At 37.5% G+C, this 14,870-nt stretch overlaps 1 protein-coding gene across 1 annotated transcript in view; it reads right to left on the bottom strand.

The window, feature by feature from the left end:
• Positions 1-231: 231 nt before the first annotated feature.
• Positions 232-14,870, bottom strand: part of NUBPL (NUBP iron-sulfur cluster assembly factor, mitochondrial) — a 234,020-nt gene continuing 219,381 nt past the window's right edge. Inside the window, exons 10-11 of the mRNA XM_069559468.1 lie at positions 13,472-13,554; positions 232-2,045 (exon numbers count right to left, since the gene is read on the bottom strand). Of these exons, the coding sequence (XP_069415569.1) occupies positions 1,959-2,045; positions 13,472-13,554 (170 nt within the window). The 3' untranslated portion in view covers positions 232-1,958. The remainder of the gene's footprint in view (positions 2,046-13,471; positions 13,555-14,870) is intronic.

Raw genomic sequence — 14,870 nt, 5'->3', positions numbered from 1 at the left:
TAAGCTTGGTTCCACTACTTGCTTTTTTGGTATTCTGAAGTATTCAATAATTATCTACATAGGCCTTCTTCCAAAAAGAGAATAAAATGCTAACTACCACCTAAAGTCATTTCTTCTTTTTCAGAGTGATGAATGATGATTACTGTGTGTCCACAAATACTTTTATTCATGACTTTAATTAGCATGGATAATTTGGTCCAGAAGACTTCAGTTCAGATATAGCAGCACAAGTTTGTTTTTTCAAATTATACTTTTATTTTTATTTTGAGGTATTTGTAGATTCACATGCAGCTTATAACAAATAATACAGAGAAATTTCATTGTGCCCTTTACCAGTTTCCTCCAGTGGTAACACCTTGTAAAGCTACTGCACAATTTCACAACCAAGATACTGACATGGATACAGTCATGATACAGAACATTTACATCCTCCAAAGGATCTCTCATAATGCCCTTGTAGAGCCACAAACACAATTCCCTCCCCCATCACCAATCTCCTCCTTAACCCCTGGAAACCACTCATCTGTTCTCCATTTCTATAATTCTGTCATTTCAAGAATGTTAAGTTGAATCATATGGTACACAACCTTTTGGGATTACTTTTTCATTCAGCGTAATTATCTGGAGTTTATCCAGGTCGTTGCATGTAGTCATACTTTGTTCTTTTTCATCACTAAGTAGTATTCCATGGTATGGATATACTACTGGTTGTCAAATCATTTACCCAGTGAAAAACTTTGCTTTGTTTTGGCTATTACAAATAAAGCTGCCATAAACATTTATGCATAGTTTTTTTTATGTGAACGTAAGTGTGCAAAAACATGTTTATAATGATATGTAACTCTTTACCTAATTTTCTGGCTGCTTAACTACAGAGCAAAGAAACTCAGGCATCTGCCAAAGGTCACAGACCATCTCTTTATAAGTGAGGATTAACTAATAAACTCTTATCAGTATTTACAGCTTTATAACCTTGGGAAGCCCTTGACTCTCTCTCTCTGAGCCTCAACCAGACAAGATGTTTTTCCAGGTGTGTTATTTGAAATATGAACTTCATGAAACACTCCTAAAGGGGAAGGGGAGGTGGAAAAGTTAATGGTCAAATAAGTTGAAGAAATTTTGAACACTATAATCACATTCGTCTTTTGAAATAAACAAATGCCCTTTGGTGTACAAAAGGAAGAATCCAGTATCCAACTGCCCAAGTTCAAACCTCCACTTGCTAGAACAGTAACACTCAGTACAACACTTAACTTTCCCACATCTCAACTTCCCCATCTCTAAAGCAGAGATAACAACAGTACTCCACTCATATCAATGAAAGATTAACTATAAGGACACAAGAAAACCCTTGATAAATGTTAGCTATTATTATTATTGCCATTATAATAAAAATCAAAATCATTATAATTTTGTTAAAAATATACATGCCCAGACCCAGATTCATAAAGTCTAGGGGGAGAGCCTAGTCCAGATGACAAAGTAGAAGTTCATCTGTGTTCAGGAAGGGTCCAAGGTAGTACTAGATGTAGGATTCAGACCCAGACCACACTGCCTGATGGAGAGTTGCCATACTCAGGTCCATACTTACACTCAGTAAATCCTTTAACTCTATCGTCCTGCAGAAAGAGCATGGTTCTCTCCTGAACTGAAGGTTGGGCTTGTAATATTAACTCATGATTCCTTAAGGGGATAGTTCAATAAAATAAAATGCAGTTCTGGGACGCTGGCACACAACAGCTTTCAAAAATATTCCTAAGCATTAAAAAAAACCTTTTTTTTAATTTATGCATTGGTATGTAAAATTTTTATTTGTGAGTCATTGTTTAGCAAATCAAATCTGAAGACTGGACATTATTTCTTTAGAAATACAAGAAAATAATTATGATTGCTATTGTTTCTGTAGGTTTCACCACCACACTGCTGATTTCCAAAGGTCTTAACTGTCAAAGACCAGGCTAATTTCCAAGACACTTGGGGAATGACTCTGGAGGTGGCGGCAATCTTCTTACCACTTCAGTAGCAATCCTTAGGTAGGCTTTGGCCTGGAAAAGAATAGATTTATTTGCTGTATATTTCTCCCCAGTACACATCAAGTGACTCACAAACTGTCGTCGCTGTCTAAAGAGTTGAACAGAATGTAATGAAGAAATTCAATAGTGAGAAGATACTGCTGTGAACATTGCGGGTGGGGTAGAGGAGAAAGGATTTTAAGTTATTTGGAGGGTACTATTTGGAAGGTGACTTTCTGAAAAAAAAAAATCAATATTTAGTAGCAGCAATTACTGTTTTTCAAATTCTAATTCCTGTTTCAGCAAACTAGCAACCCAGTCCAGCTGCAGAAAAACTACACCTTCCTCTTCTGAAAAGTTGATATCCTGAGTGGGATACTGCCATAATTCTTTGGCATTAAGAGTTGTTAGTCATTTTTGAAAAGACTATCTATACCACAAGTGGGCCTTAGAAAGCATCACTACGAACATAGCTAGTGGAGGTGATGGAATTCCAGTTGAGCTATTTCAAATCCTGAAAGATCATGCTGCCAAAGTGCTGCACTCAATATGCCAGCAAATTTGGAAAACTCAGCAGTGGCCACAGCACTGGAAAAGGTCAGTTTTCATTCCAATCCCAAAGAAAGGCAATGCCAAAGAATGCTCAAACTACTGCACAATTGCACTCATCTCACATGCTAGTAAAGTAATGCTCAAAATTCTCCAAGCCAGGCTTCAGCAATACATGAACCGTGAACTCCCTGATGTTCAAGCTGGTTTTAGAAAAGGCAGAGGAACCAGAGATCAAATTGCCAACATCTGCTGGATCATGGAAAAAGCAAGAGAGTTCCAGAAAAACATCTATTTCTGCTTTATTGACTATGCCAAAGCCTTTGACTGTGTGGATCACAATAAACTGTGGAAAATTCTGAAAGAGATAGGAATACCAGACCACCTAACCTGCCTCTTGAGAAATCTGTATGCAGGTCAGGAAGCAACAGTTAGAACTGGACATGGAACAACAGACTGGTTCCGAATAGGAAAAGGAGTACATCAAGGCTGTATATTGTCACCCAGCTTATTTAACTTATATGCAGAGTACATCATGAGAAACGCTTGACTGGAAGAAACACAAGCTGGAATCAAGATTGCCAGGAGAAATACCAATAACCTCACATACGCAGATGACACCACCCTTATGGCAGAAAGTGAAGAGGAACTAAAAAGCCTCTTGATGAAAGTGAAAGAGGAGAGCGAAAAAGTTGGCTTAAAGCACAACATTCAGAAAATGAAGATGATGGCATCTGGTCCCATCACTTCATGGGAAATAGATGGGGAAACGGTGGAAACAGTGTCAGACTTTATTTTGGGGGGCTCCAAAATCACTGCCGATGGTGATTGCAGCCATGAAATTAAAAGACGCTTACTCCTTGGAAGAAATGTTATGACCAACCTAGATAGCATATTCAAAAGCAGAGACATTACTTTGCCGACTAAGGTCCGTCTAGTCAAGGCTATGGTTTTTCCTGTGGCCATGCATGGATGTGAGAGTTGGACTGTAAAGAAAGCTGAGCGCCGAGGAATTGATGCTTTTGAACTGTGGTGTTAGAGAAGACTCTTGAGAGTCCCTTGGACTGCAAGGAGATCCAACCAGTCCATTCTGAAGGAGATCAGCCCTGGGTGTTCTTTGGAAGGAATGATGCTAAAGCTGAAGCTCCAGTACTCTGGCCACCTCATGCGAAGAGTTGACTCACTGGAAAAGACTCTGATGCTGGGAGGGATTGGGGGCAGGAGGAGGAGGGGACGACAGAGGATGAGATGGCTGGATGGCATCGCGGACTCGATGGACGTGAGTGTGAGTGAACTCCGGGAGATGGTGATGGACAGGGAGGCCTGGCGTGCTGCAATTCATGGGGTCACAAAGAGTCGGACACGACTGAGCGACTGAACTGAACTGAACCGTCCTAGGTTAATCTTCGGAAAGCATTTTCATCAATCTCTTTGAGAATGGTGTCTGATACCAGCACCAAGCACTTACAGGCTCCTCCATCTGGTGAGATTTAAGCACCATGCAAGAATTTCTAGAATCAGTTGTCACATTTCCATCTCTACGACCCCAGTACAACATAACACAAAAAGCAGCTCCCAAGCATCAAGTGGGCCACACTGACCTAAAGCCTGCACAGTCCAGTTAGAACAATGGTCAGGGCATTTGTATTTCAAAGTTTTAAACAATTAAAATGCAAATACTACTTACTTCTTCTACCTTATCTATAAAAAGTAACTGTAAGACAATAGTAAGATTTTCTAAAACTGTTAATTGATACATTTATACACTTAAGAGTTGTGTAGATACTAATTCTACTACTGCTACAACCAGCACCACTTGATGTAATGGTAATAGTTAAAATTTACTTGAGTACTTAATAACGGCCAAGTATTATTTCATTTTATCCTCACAGTTATCGTAAGGGATAAATTCTGTCATTATTCCCACTCTATAAACAAGAAAACCAACACTCAGAAAGATGAAGAGTATTGTCCACAGCATCACAGCTAGTGTGAGATAAGCTGGGCTTTGAAGGCAGGCAGACCAGTTCCTTGACTCTGGATGGTAAAAGAACTGTTTGAGGCTTCTTTACCCTGACTTTACCCTATCAATCCTAAAGGAAATCAGTTCTGAATATTCATTAGAAGGACGGATGCTGAAGCTAAAACTCCAATTTTGGCCACCTGATACAAAGAACTGACTCATTGGAAAAGACCCTGATGCTGGGAAAGATTGAAGGCAGGAGGAGAAAAGGACAACAAAGGATAAGATGGTTGGATGGCATCACCGACTCAATGGACAGCAAGCTCTGAGAATTGGTGACAGACAAAAAGCCTGGCACGCTGCAGTTCATGGGGTCACAAATAGTTGGACACAACCGAGAGACTGAACTGAACTGAACTACCCTGACTTGATGTTTACTATGTTTCACACATCTTGATTATTTTTAAAAAACTACACTCAAAAGTAAATATTTCCTCCATTTAGGGAAATAGTTTAATATAGACCCCTGTGTATTTACATTACGAAGTTGATACAACATAATTAGAAATTAGCATTTTGAAAAGGAAAAGAATTATTTTGATATATATAATTATGTCGGGCTTTCCTGGTGGCTCAGACAGTAAAGAATCTGCCTGCAATGCAGGAGACCCAGGTTCGATCCCTGGGTCAGGAAGATCCCCTGGAGAAGGACTCCAGTATTCTTGTCTGGAGAATTCCATGGACAAAGGATCCTGGCGGGCTACAGTCTGTGAGGTCACAAAGAGTTAGACACGACTGAGTAACATTTTCACCCTTTCATATAATTATATACATATACACATATATATATTATAATTTTGTGCCACAAAAAGAAACCCATGTTCGTAACTCACATCATAAACTTAAACAGTTGTCACATATTATATCAGAAAGAAGAAAAATATGTATACACACACACAGCTACCTTTATGTGTGTGTATATGTGTACGTGTATGTATCTGTGTATACACAGGCATTATATATACACGTACGTATAAACAAGGGCCTACTATATAGCACACGAAATGCTGCTCAATTTCTGTAATAACCTAAATGGGGAAAGAATTTGAATAAGAATAGGCACATCTATATGTTAAAATAAAAAATTTACTTGCATTTCCCCCTGGGAGTTGGGAATGAAAAAAAGTCAGTCATGTCTGTTATCTCTCAATCAACATGCTGGAAAACTGTTCATTAAGGAAATTTTAAATTATACTAATTACAACAATGACACACATTTAAGTGTATATTGTCTATATATATATTGCCAGGCTACTTGTTTCATTGTTGAAACATATCATATATAATTACATAATATATATGTTTCACATTACTTTACACCTTACATTTTGGCTCTACTTCTTGAAAAAGATCCAGTGATTATAATCAGAAATGTTTGACTTTAAAAGGAGCAATTGCTTATTTATGTTAATATTAATAATTGATATATTTGGGTTTGTATTTATCAAGTTTTTGTGGTCTCCTCAAAAAACCTGATTTAATTTCGTATTCAACCTATATTAACTTCTTTTCTACTAACTTTTAAAAAATAAATAAACATTTGACCCCTTTTCTTTATAAGTTATATATTTAATATTTGTCAATTTTTGATCTGGAAACAACAGCGTAATTTAAAAAGAAACTAATTACAGAGTAATCTTATTTAATACTTTAAAGATCTACCTTGACAATGTAAGATTACAGGTAAACGTACTTTCAAATGCTACTTTTTCATTGGTGATATGTATTTAAATTTCTTTAAAAATACATGCATGGATCCTAAGTGCACACAGCAATGAAAGTGTACAAACAACACACTTCTGTAACTCAACACCCATGTCAATAAGCAGAATACTGTCAGACCCCCAGAAAAAAAAGAAAAAAACTATGTTTGTTCCCTAATAGGTGAATTATATTTTATTTTACCAGGAAAGTGTTAAAATTTCATTTACATTATTCTTTTAAATAAAACAGTAGCTCTCAAAATATGAATAAGACCTTATATGTTTTTACTGAGAACATACTGTACTTACTAGTATAAGTCATCACGCAATCTCACATATGTAAAATAAACACCATTGGCTCAACTTGGATGAAGTAACTGAACTTGTCTGCTCAGTCACAAAGTCAGCAGGATGAAGAGCATTCACAGCTGGAGCTGCCTGACTCCAAAGCCCAGCTCCCTCTAGCGCATCACACGTCTGGGCTGTGTGCTCAGTTGCTCAGTTGTGCCTGACTCTTTGCAATCCCATGGACTCCCACCAGGCTCTTCTGTCCAAGGGATTCTCCAGGCAAGAATACTGGAGTGGGTTGCCATTTCCTCCTCCAGGGGATCTTCCTGACTCAGGGATTGAACCTGCAACTCCTGCATCGGCAGGTGGATTCTTTACCACTGAGCCACCTGGAAAGCCCACCACACCACAAAGAAAGTGAAAGTGTTACTCACTCAGTTGTGTCCCACTCTTTGCGACCCCACGGACTGTAGCCCACCAGGCTCCTCTGTCCATGGAATTCTCCAGGCAAGAATACTGGAGTGCATTGCCATTTCCTTTTCTGGGGGATCTTCCCAACCCAGGGATTGAACCCGGGACTCCCACACTGCAGACAGACTCTACTGACTGAGCCATCAGGAAGCCACATCACACATTAAACAATAGATTCAAAATACAAGTAATTCTAATCAAAATGTACTGTCTAAAAAGGGTTTCGATCTCTGCTGTAGTCACCAGAAACAACAGATTTTGCTTAAAAATGGAAACAACATATACTTTATAAAGAAATATTTCTTTTAAAATGAAAGTGTGATTTTCAGGACTTTCCTGGAAGTCCGATGCTTAAGATTCTGTGCTTCCACTGCAGGCAGCACAGGTTCCATCCCTGGCTGGGGAACTAAGTTTCCACACACTGCAAAGTGTGGCCCCCTGCCATGTCCAAAGCGCTCATTTTCACCCATGCATTATTATAAATATTAACACCTTTTATCTCCTAGTAGCTTTTCTAGGTATTTAAGTCTAATATTTTACTATGTAAATAAAAGCACACTAAGCCAAGCTAAGGCCATCATTCTATACTTTCTTAGTTCTTACTTACATTTAATTAGAGATATAAACCTATCTCACTACACAAAATAAAGATTTCATAATAATCAAATTTGCTACGTTTAACCTTTGCTTTTTAATGGACTATCCCCAAGCTTAAACTTTCAATATATCACACTGAAAGTAACGGTTAGATTGTCATTTGCTGAGAAATCACTTAAAGTGCTTAGTTTAACAGTTTCAATTTCCACAAAACTGTTGAGATTTAATTTTTTCAGCCAATGCAGTATCATTCAACAAATACTTTTTGGTTCTTAGTGCAAGGCATAGTTTTGGGAAATCTGTGGGATGTAATGATAAAAAAAAAGGGAGGCAGAAGCACTCTCTGGTAACGAGTTGGTGCATTAAGGTCAGACAAGTAAGCTTTAAAATCCTAGTTCCATTACTTATTAGCACTGGCCTTGGGCAAGTGAATTAACCCTTCCAGGCTTGGTTCCATTATCTGTAAAATGGTTAAAATAATAGCATCTACCTCAAAGGGCTTGGGGGCATATTAGGTAAGAATAAAGTATGTGAAGTACTGTAATACAAAAAGTAAATAATAAATGCGTGTCTACTATTATTACTATTATGACCTCAAGTAATTTACAATCTCACTGAAGAGTTCATACTAACATATCCTTTTGGACAACTTTCCTGCCTGCGGACTAAGAAATTAAATCCCTTCCTTTTGTTTAATCTGTTATTACCAAGTAAAGGAACTGGATGACAGCCAAAGTACATGAGCTTTATGGTGGGCTTTCCCCCTTTGTCTTTGATTTTAAAGATGTGAAGTTCTAGTTTTCCATACACAGTCATTCCATATCAGGATTATGAGATTATAATGTAGAAATTATAAGACAATAGGGCTTTGACTTACCTTTTAAAGCCTTTACCAGGTATATTTTACAGCATAACTTTTAACATCCAATATTAAGGCTTTTACTTGACAAAAAGAATGAAACCACAAAATTAATGGTCAATCATAGGTTCATCACTGTGTCCTGGATTCAACCAAAGGTAAAAGGTAGAAATAGTTGAATGAACTTATAATTACACAAACCAGAAGAAATGCTATTGAACTTAAGAGTTTTGAATCCTGTGTCAACTCTCTCTCCCTTCCTCTATTGCTTTCTCTGGCTATTTTACACTACTTATATTTATAGCTTCAATTACTCCTGGTTCCTCAGTTGTGCACATAGTGAAAAAGTGAAGTCGCTTAGTCGTGTCCGACTCTTTGCTACCCCATGGACTGTAGCCTACGGGGCTCCTCTGTCCATGGGATTTTCTAGGCAAGAGTACTGGAGTCGGTTGCCGTTTCCTTCTCCAGGGTATCTTCCCAACCCAGGGATGGAACTTGGGTCTCCCACATTGCAGGCAGACGCGTTTACTGTCTGAGGCACCAGGGAAGCCCATGGTGCACATATGCAGATGGTTTTGACTTTTGGTTGAATAGGTAGTAGCCAGTTGGAGCTTTTTAACTGGTACTTTAGCCCCTCCCAACTTTTCCAATGATGCCTCAAATTCAACACATTCCACACCTTTCAATTAATCATTACCTTTTTAAATATTACTGGAAGAGTTAAATTCCTAATGCCTAATTTTAGAATATTTTATGGACAGAGAATGAGAACCCTGGAACCTGGTGCTGAGAGGAGGGACTAATTAAAGATAGATAAAAGAAGGAGGAATTAGAAAGAAGACAAAAAGCTAAAGATGAAACTTTTATTTATTAATAAATTTGCCTGTAGCAAACCCCTAAAAGCTAACAATGAAAAGTGTCAATCTAAAGGGCTAACAATTAACAAATAATTTGACATATTCCATCCCATTAATTTTTATAGAAGTTTATCACACTTGCAAGTAAACACTTCCTTCGTTCTTTAAATGAAGACATTCAGGTAGAATGGGCACTAAGCTTCCATGCATATGGCAGAATCTGTTGAGATGGCTGTGACCAGCTTCTGAGAGCAGATTTCCACTTAAGTTCACAGGGAAAAAGGGAAGGGGATTATTAGAAGGTAAGATTCACCATAAAAGTCATCAGAAGGATCCTGATTCCAGGACTCAACAACAGTTTCCTAATGTCTAGGAATTCCTAATGTCCTAATAAAACCTTTAATGCTGAGGCTGAGAACTCTATCCTCATCTTATGATTCAAATTCTGCTGATTTTTAGATTTCACCAAAGAGTGACATTTACCTGAAGCTATGTAAGGGGAAGGGCATAAATGGGGTCAACCCTTTGATGAAGGGCAGAGGAAAGACAATTAGTACCATGACAACTTTCACAGGACATTTCACAAGATATAAATACTCATAGCTGTATTCTACTTGGCATTTTTCAAAATATTTTCACATTATCATCTCATTTAATCCTTCTCATTATGATATCAATTTACAGACAGAGAGAAAGGTTCAGAGACATGAGGGAACTTATCTAAGGTCACACTTAGAAAGTAGCATTCTTAAAAAAAATTAATAAATAAAGTAGCATTTTTGGTAATGAAATCCCAGGCTAATACTGATTAATGCTTTGCTTTTCATGCAGAGACCTTTTGAGAATCTAGTAAATCTCTTGTTCAATTTCCCAGAAAAATGCACATTCATATATTTTGGATATAACTTCAGGGGAATTCTCAAACCCAGGTTAAGATCCTCTGTATTATGGCTGCCACTGTGCACACCGGTGGGACCACTCCTCTTCTCTAGATCTCTGTAATATGAAAAGGAGGTGAACTGAAAGCCAGCCTAAATATACACGATAGACACTGAAGCAAGCTTGCAGTTAATTGAGAAGGGAAGCAGATACTGCCTTGGGAAGAGGATGCACGCCTACAGTTCCAGAGCTGAGTATGGAAATAGCCTCGGGTACTATCTTGGACAGATTCCTTACTGCGAATGAATCTCTACTTCTTCATTTGAAAAATGGAGATTATCAAACATACCTCACAAATGTGTTAAGAGAATCAAATTAAGAGACTATATTGTATTTAATGCACTCAAGTACTGTACTCACTTCTTAGAAGGAACTGAAGAAATCATAGCTATTAGTAGAGGACTCAGAAGGTGACTAGAGAAGGAAAAGGCAATCCACTCCCGTATTCTGGCCTGGAAAATCCCATGGACAGAGGAGCCTGGCGGGCTACAGTCCATGGGGTCGCAAGAGTTGGACACGACTGAGCGACTAATGAAAAGAGGACAACATTTGGAAGGAAAAGAATTGTTTTTTAATCACATCTTAGCATCTATCAGTTCTGTGACCGTGGGAAAATTATTTAGCTTCTACGAGTCTCAGTTTTATCAACTGCAAAATGAAAACTATTTATACATTGTATTAAGTTGTTGTGAGCATTGAAAGTATATAGATGCCTAACAGTGTCTAACATACTATAACTGCTATTATTGTTAGAAAGATGGTTAATAACAATGACTGTCTGCAATCTAAGGGTAGGAAACAATAACTTCCATGGAAACAAAATAAATACAAAGCTCCATTTTTTAAATCTCTTTTTATGGACATGTCTGAATCTTAAAAAACTGCTCAGAAGTCTTCACATGTAAGGTTGATAATGTGGTGCATGAAATTCTCACTAGTTTTAGCGGAGACTTCACCAGATTAAGTCTAGCCTAAACCACAAAGGGGTAGCTTGCTCACACTACCATAAATGTCAGCCAGCAACAGTAAAATAACAGATCTAATTTTACGTAAGTGTCAATGAGATTTAAAAAACATGTAACCAAAAACCTTTACAAACACTGTTGTTTAGAGTTTTAAATCATATTGCTTTTTGATGGCTGCTATATATTCTCTGTTATGTTACACTCCTTTAACTTTCTGAAATGTTTTTGCTTTTGGAGAATCTCAAAGAAAAAAAATAATGGACAGGAGGGAAAATATTTTAAAACCTACATTCATAATTGAAATAAACTACTAGACAATTATTCTTATTGAAAAGGATTCACCACTACATATCTTTAAATAGGCTGCTCTCAGGAGGCATTTAAAAGTATGTGACTTTCAAAACCCTCAATTTTCATACAACTTTTCATTCACTGCATAAAGTACACTTACAGTAGATGAGATTGCCATGCTTCAGTTGTGAAAGCAATAAAAGGTTACGTTTTTTGCTTATCTGAAAGATTTCAAAGAAAAGACTGAAAAGGAAATTTAACATTTATTACTAAATAAGAGGCAGAGAAAGGAAAAACAAGGATATATACAATAGTACGTTTACTTAGACATCACATCCCAGCAACTCAATCACCTGTACCATAGCTGTCGACCCTTAAGAAAGAGAAAGGAGCTCTGGGTCCTGAAAGAGATAGTTCAAAATGAATATACTTGACCAATCTTAGACTTCTAGTTGTCAGCTTTGCCCTTATTGTATTCACAGTTCTAACAAAGGCTGGCTCCTTTGTCTTTCAGTTCATATAGGATTAGAGGAAGCAAACTAGAATGAAAGGGAGAATAGTTATGGGTGGACAAAATAACGGTACTATAAAGCCACACTTATCTGGTAAGGAAAAAAAAGAGAAAAGCTAAGAGGACTGATTGAGGCTGTTTGGCAAAGGAGTGTAAGAATTACATTAAAACTGATGCACCAGATGATGGCTCACTTTCTAACATAAACAGCAACTGCTACTTAGGAAAGAAGAGATATATATGACTTTATTATATATTATTATATATATTGTATATATAATAAAATTATTATATATAATAAAATCATACACATATGATTTTATTTCTATTTTAAAAAGAATAAAACAAAAGAGCCATGACAAACCTAGACAGCATATTAAAAAGCAGAGACATCACTTTGCTGACAAAGATCCACATAGTCAAAGCTATGGGTTTTCCAGTAATCATGTATAGATGTGAGAGTTGGACCATAGAGCCCCAAAGAATTAATGCTTTTGAACTGTGGTGTTGGAGAAGACTCTTGTGAGCCCGTTGAACTGCAAGGAGATCAAATCAGTCAATCCTAAAGGAAATCAACCTTGATTATTCACTGGAAGGACTGATGCTGAAACTCATACTTTGGCCACCTAATGCAAAGAGCCAACTCACTGGAAAAGACTCTGATGTTGGGAAAGATTGAAGGCGAAAGGAGAAGAGGGTGGCAGAGTATGAGACGGTTAGATAGCATCACTGACTCAGTGACATGAATTTGAGCAAACTCTGAGAGATAGTGAAGGACAGGGAAGCTTGGTATACTGCAGTCCCAGGGATCACAAAGAGTTGGTCACAACTCAGTGACTGGACAAGAGCTTACACTTCAAGGCAGTAAGCTTCAGCAGGCTTTGAAAAATCTATCTGTACCCCAAATTATATTAGATAATGAAACACTATTAATTTTCCCACCTCACCTCCTCAATCATATTTATTAAAATAAATGCAGTGAAAATCCCATCTCTAAAGGTTTATACAGTTTTCCTACATTCAACTCAATTTTTTCTTATATTTGGTTTCCTTCCCTCAACAATCAGCTGAACTTCTAACACTGAAATAAAATAACTTCAGGCAGTTAGATATTGCTAGCTAGCAAGAAAAGAACTCTACAAATTTCCACTGTTCATATTCATCAGGAGAAAACTGGTTGGGTGATGATTCTTTGTAGTTGGGCCTGTTCAGCTGGTAATTCAGAATCAGCACTGGTATGTCTACCTCATAGTAACTTAAAGAAGCTTTGAATAAGTTAACTAATCTTTGGTTAATACATGCATTCCAAATAGACAAACTTGATCTCCCCAACCTTCTTTCTATATATCAAAAAGTATATATCTTGTGAAAATAAATTTAAAAACATATTTATAAATATAACTTACCTCATCACTTTCAGGCTGTGAAAACACAATTGGCTGGCCTGTATCTGAGGCTTCCCTTATGTTAAGATGTAAGGGGATGTCTCCTAAAAGAGTCCATCAGATATCCATTAGTACCACAGAAGCTTATACAGGCATTTGAAATTTTATTCTTTGAACTGCAGAAACAAATTGATTCAAATCAACCTGAGTTATGACTATCCTCAAATTGCTAAATTTCTGAAAAACAAATTTCAAATGAAAATTAGGGAAAAAATATTCCATTTAAGGGTAATACCATGATTACATTTGAAAGCAGTATGGCAGTCAATCAAGGAATAAGATCTCTGATTTATTCTTTGCTGGAGGTCTTCCAGCAAAAATTACCTGGAAGATATTTCTAAATTTTTTCCCTATAATAACTGATATAAATAGACATATCTTGCCACATAATAACAGGCAACTGAAAAGGACAGATGAAGAGGCAAAGAAGTTTTTAAAAAGCACAACAGAATAATCTTCTTGATAGTGGCAGATGGGTGAGCAAACAGAACTGTTGAAAAGCAGGGCAGACTTGTTAGTTCAACTATCTGCCTCTTTATCAGATAGAATTCTTTTATAACATATCAATCTATATAGCAGTATACATAACTTGAGCTCTCAGGAAATAATCAGTTCAGTTCTGTTCAGTTGCTCAGTCATGTCCGACTCTTTGTGACCCCATTCCTGGAGTTCACTCAGACTCACGTCCATCGAGTCAGTGATGCCATCTAGCCATCTTATCCTCTGTTGTCCCCTTCTCCTCCTGCCCCCAATCCCTCCCTGCATCAGAGTCTTTTCCAATGAGTCAACTCTTCGCATGAGGTGGCCAAAGTACTGGAGTTTCAGCTTTAGTATCATTCCTTCCAAAGAACACCCAGGGCTGATTTCTTTTAGAATGGACTGGTTGGATCTCCTTGCAGTCCAAGGGACTCTCAAGAGTCTTCTCCAACACCACAGTTCAAAAGCATCAATTCTTCGGCACTCAGCTTTCTTCACAGTCCAACTCTCACATCCATACATGACTACTGGAAAAACCATAGCCTTGACTAGATGGACGTTTGCAGGCAATGTAATGTCACTGCTTTTCAATATGCTATGTAGGTTGGTTATAACTTTCCTTCCAAGGAGTGAAGCGTCTTTGAATTTCATGGCTGCAGTCACCATCTGCAGTGATTTTGGAGCCCCAAAAAATAAAGTCTGACACTGTTTCCACTGTTTCCCCAACTATTTCCCATGAAGTGATACGACCAGATGCCATGATCTTCGTTTTCTGAATGTTGAGCTTTAAGCCAACTTTTTCTCTCTCCTCTTTCACTTTCATTTAGAGGCTTTTTAGTTCCTCTTCACTTTCTGCCATAAGGGTGGTGTCATCTGCATATCT

This window comes from Ovis canadensis, chromosome 18 (assembly GCF_042477335.2).
Source record: "Ovis canadensis isolate MfBH-ARS-UI-01 breed Bighorn chromosome 18, ARS-UI_OviCan_v2, whole genome shotgun sequence".
NCBI lineage: Eukaryota > Metazoa > Chordata > Mammalia > Artiodactyla > Bovidae > Ovis > Ovis canadensis.
Note: the sequence above shows the minus strand (reverse complement) of the source record. Positions and strands in the feature narration are given on the sequence as shown.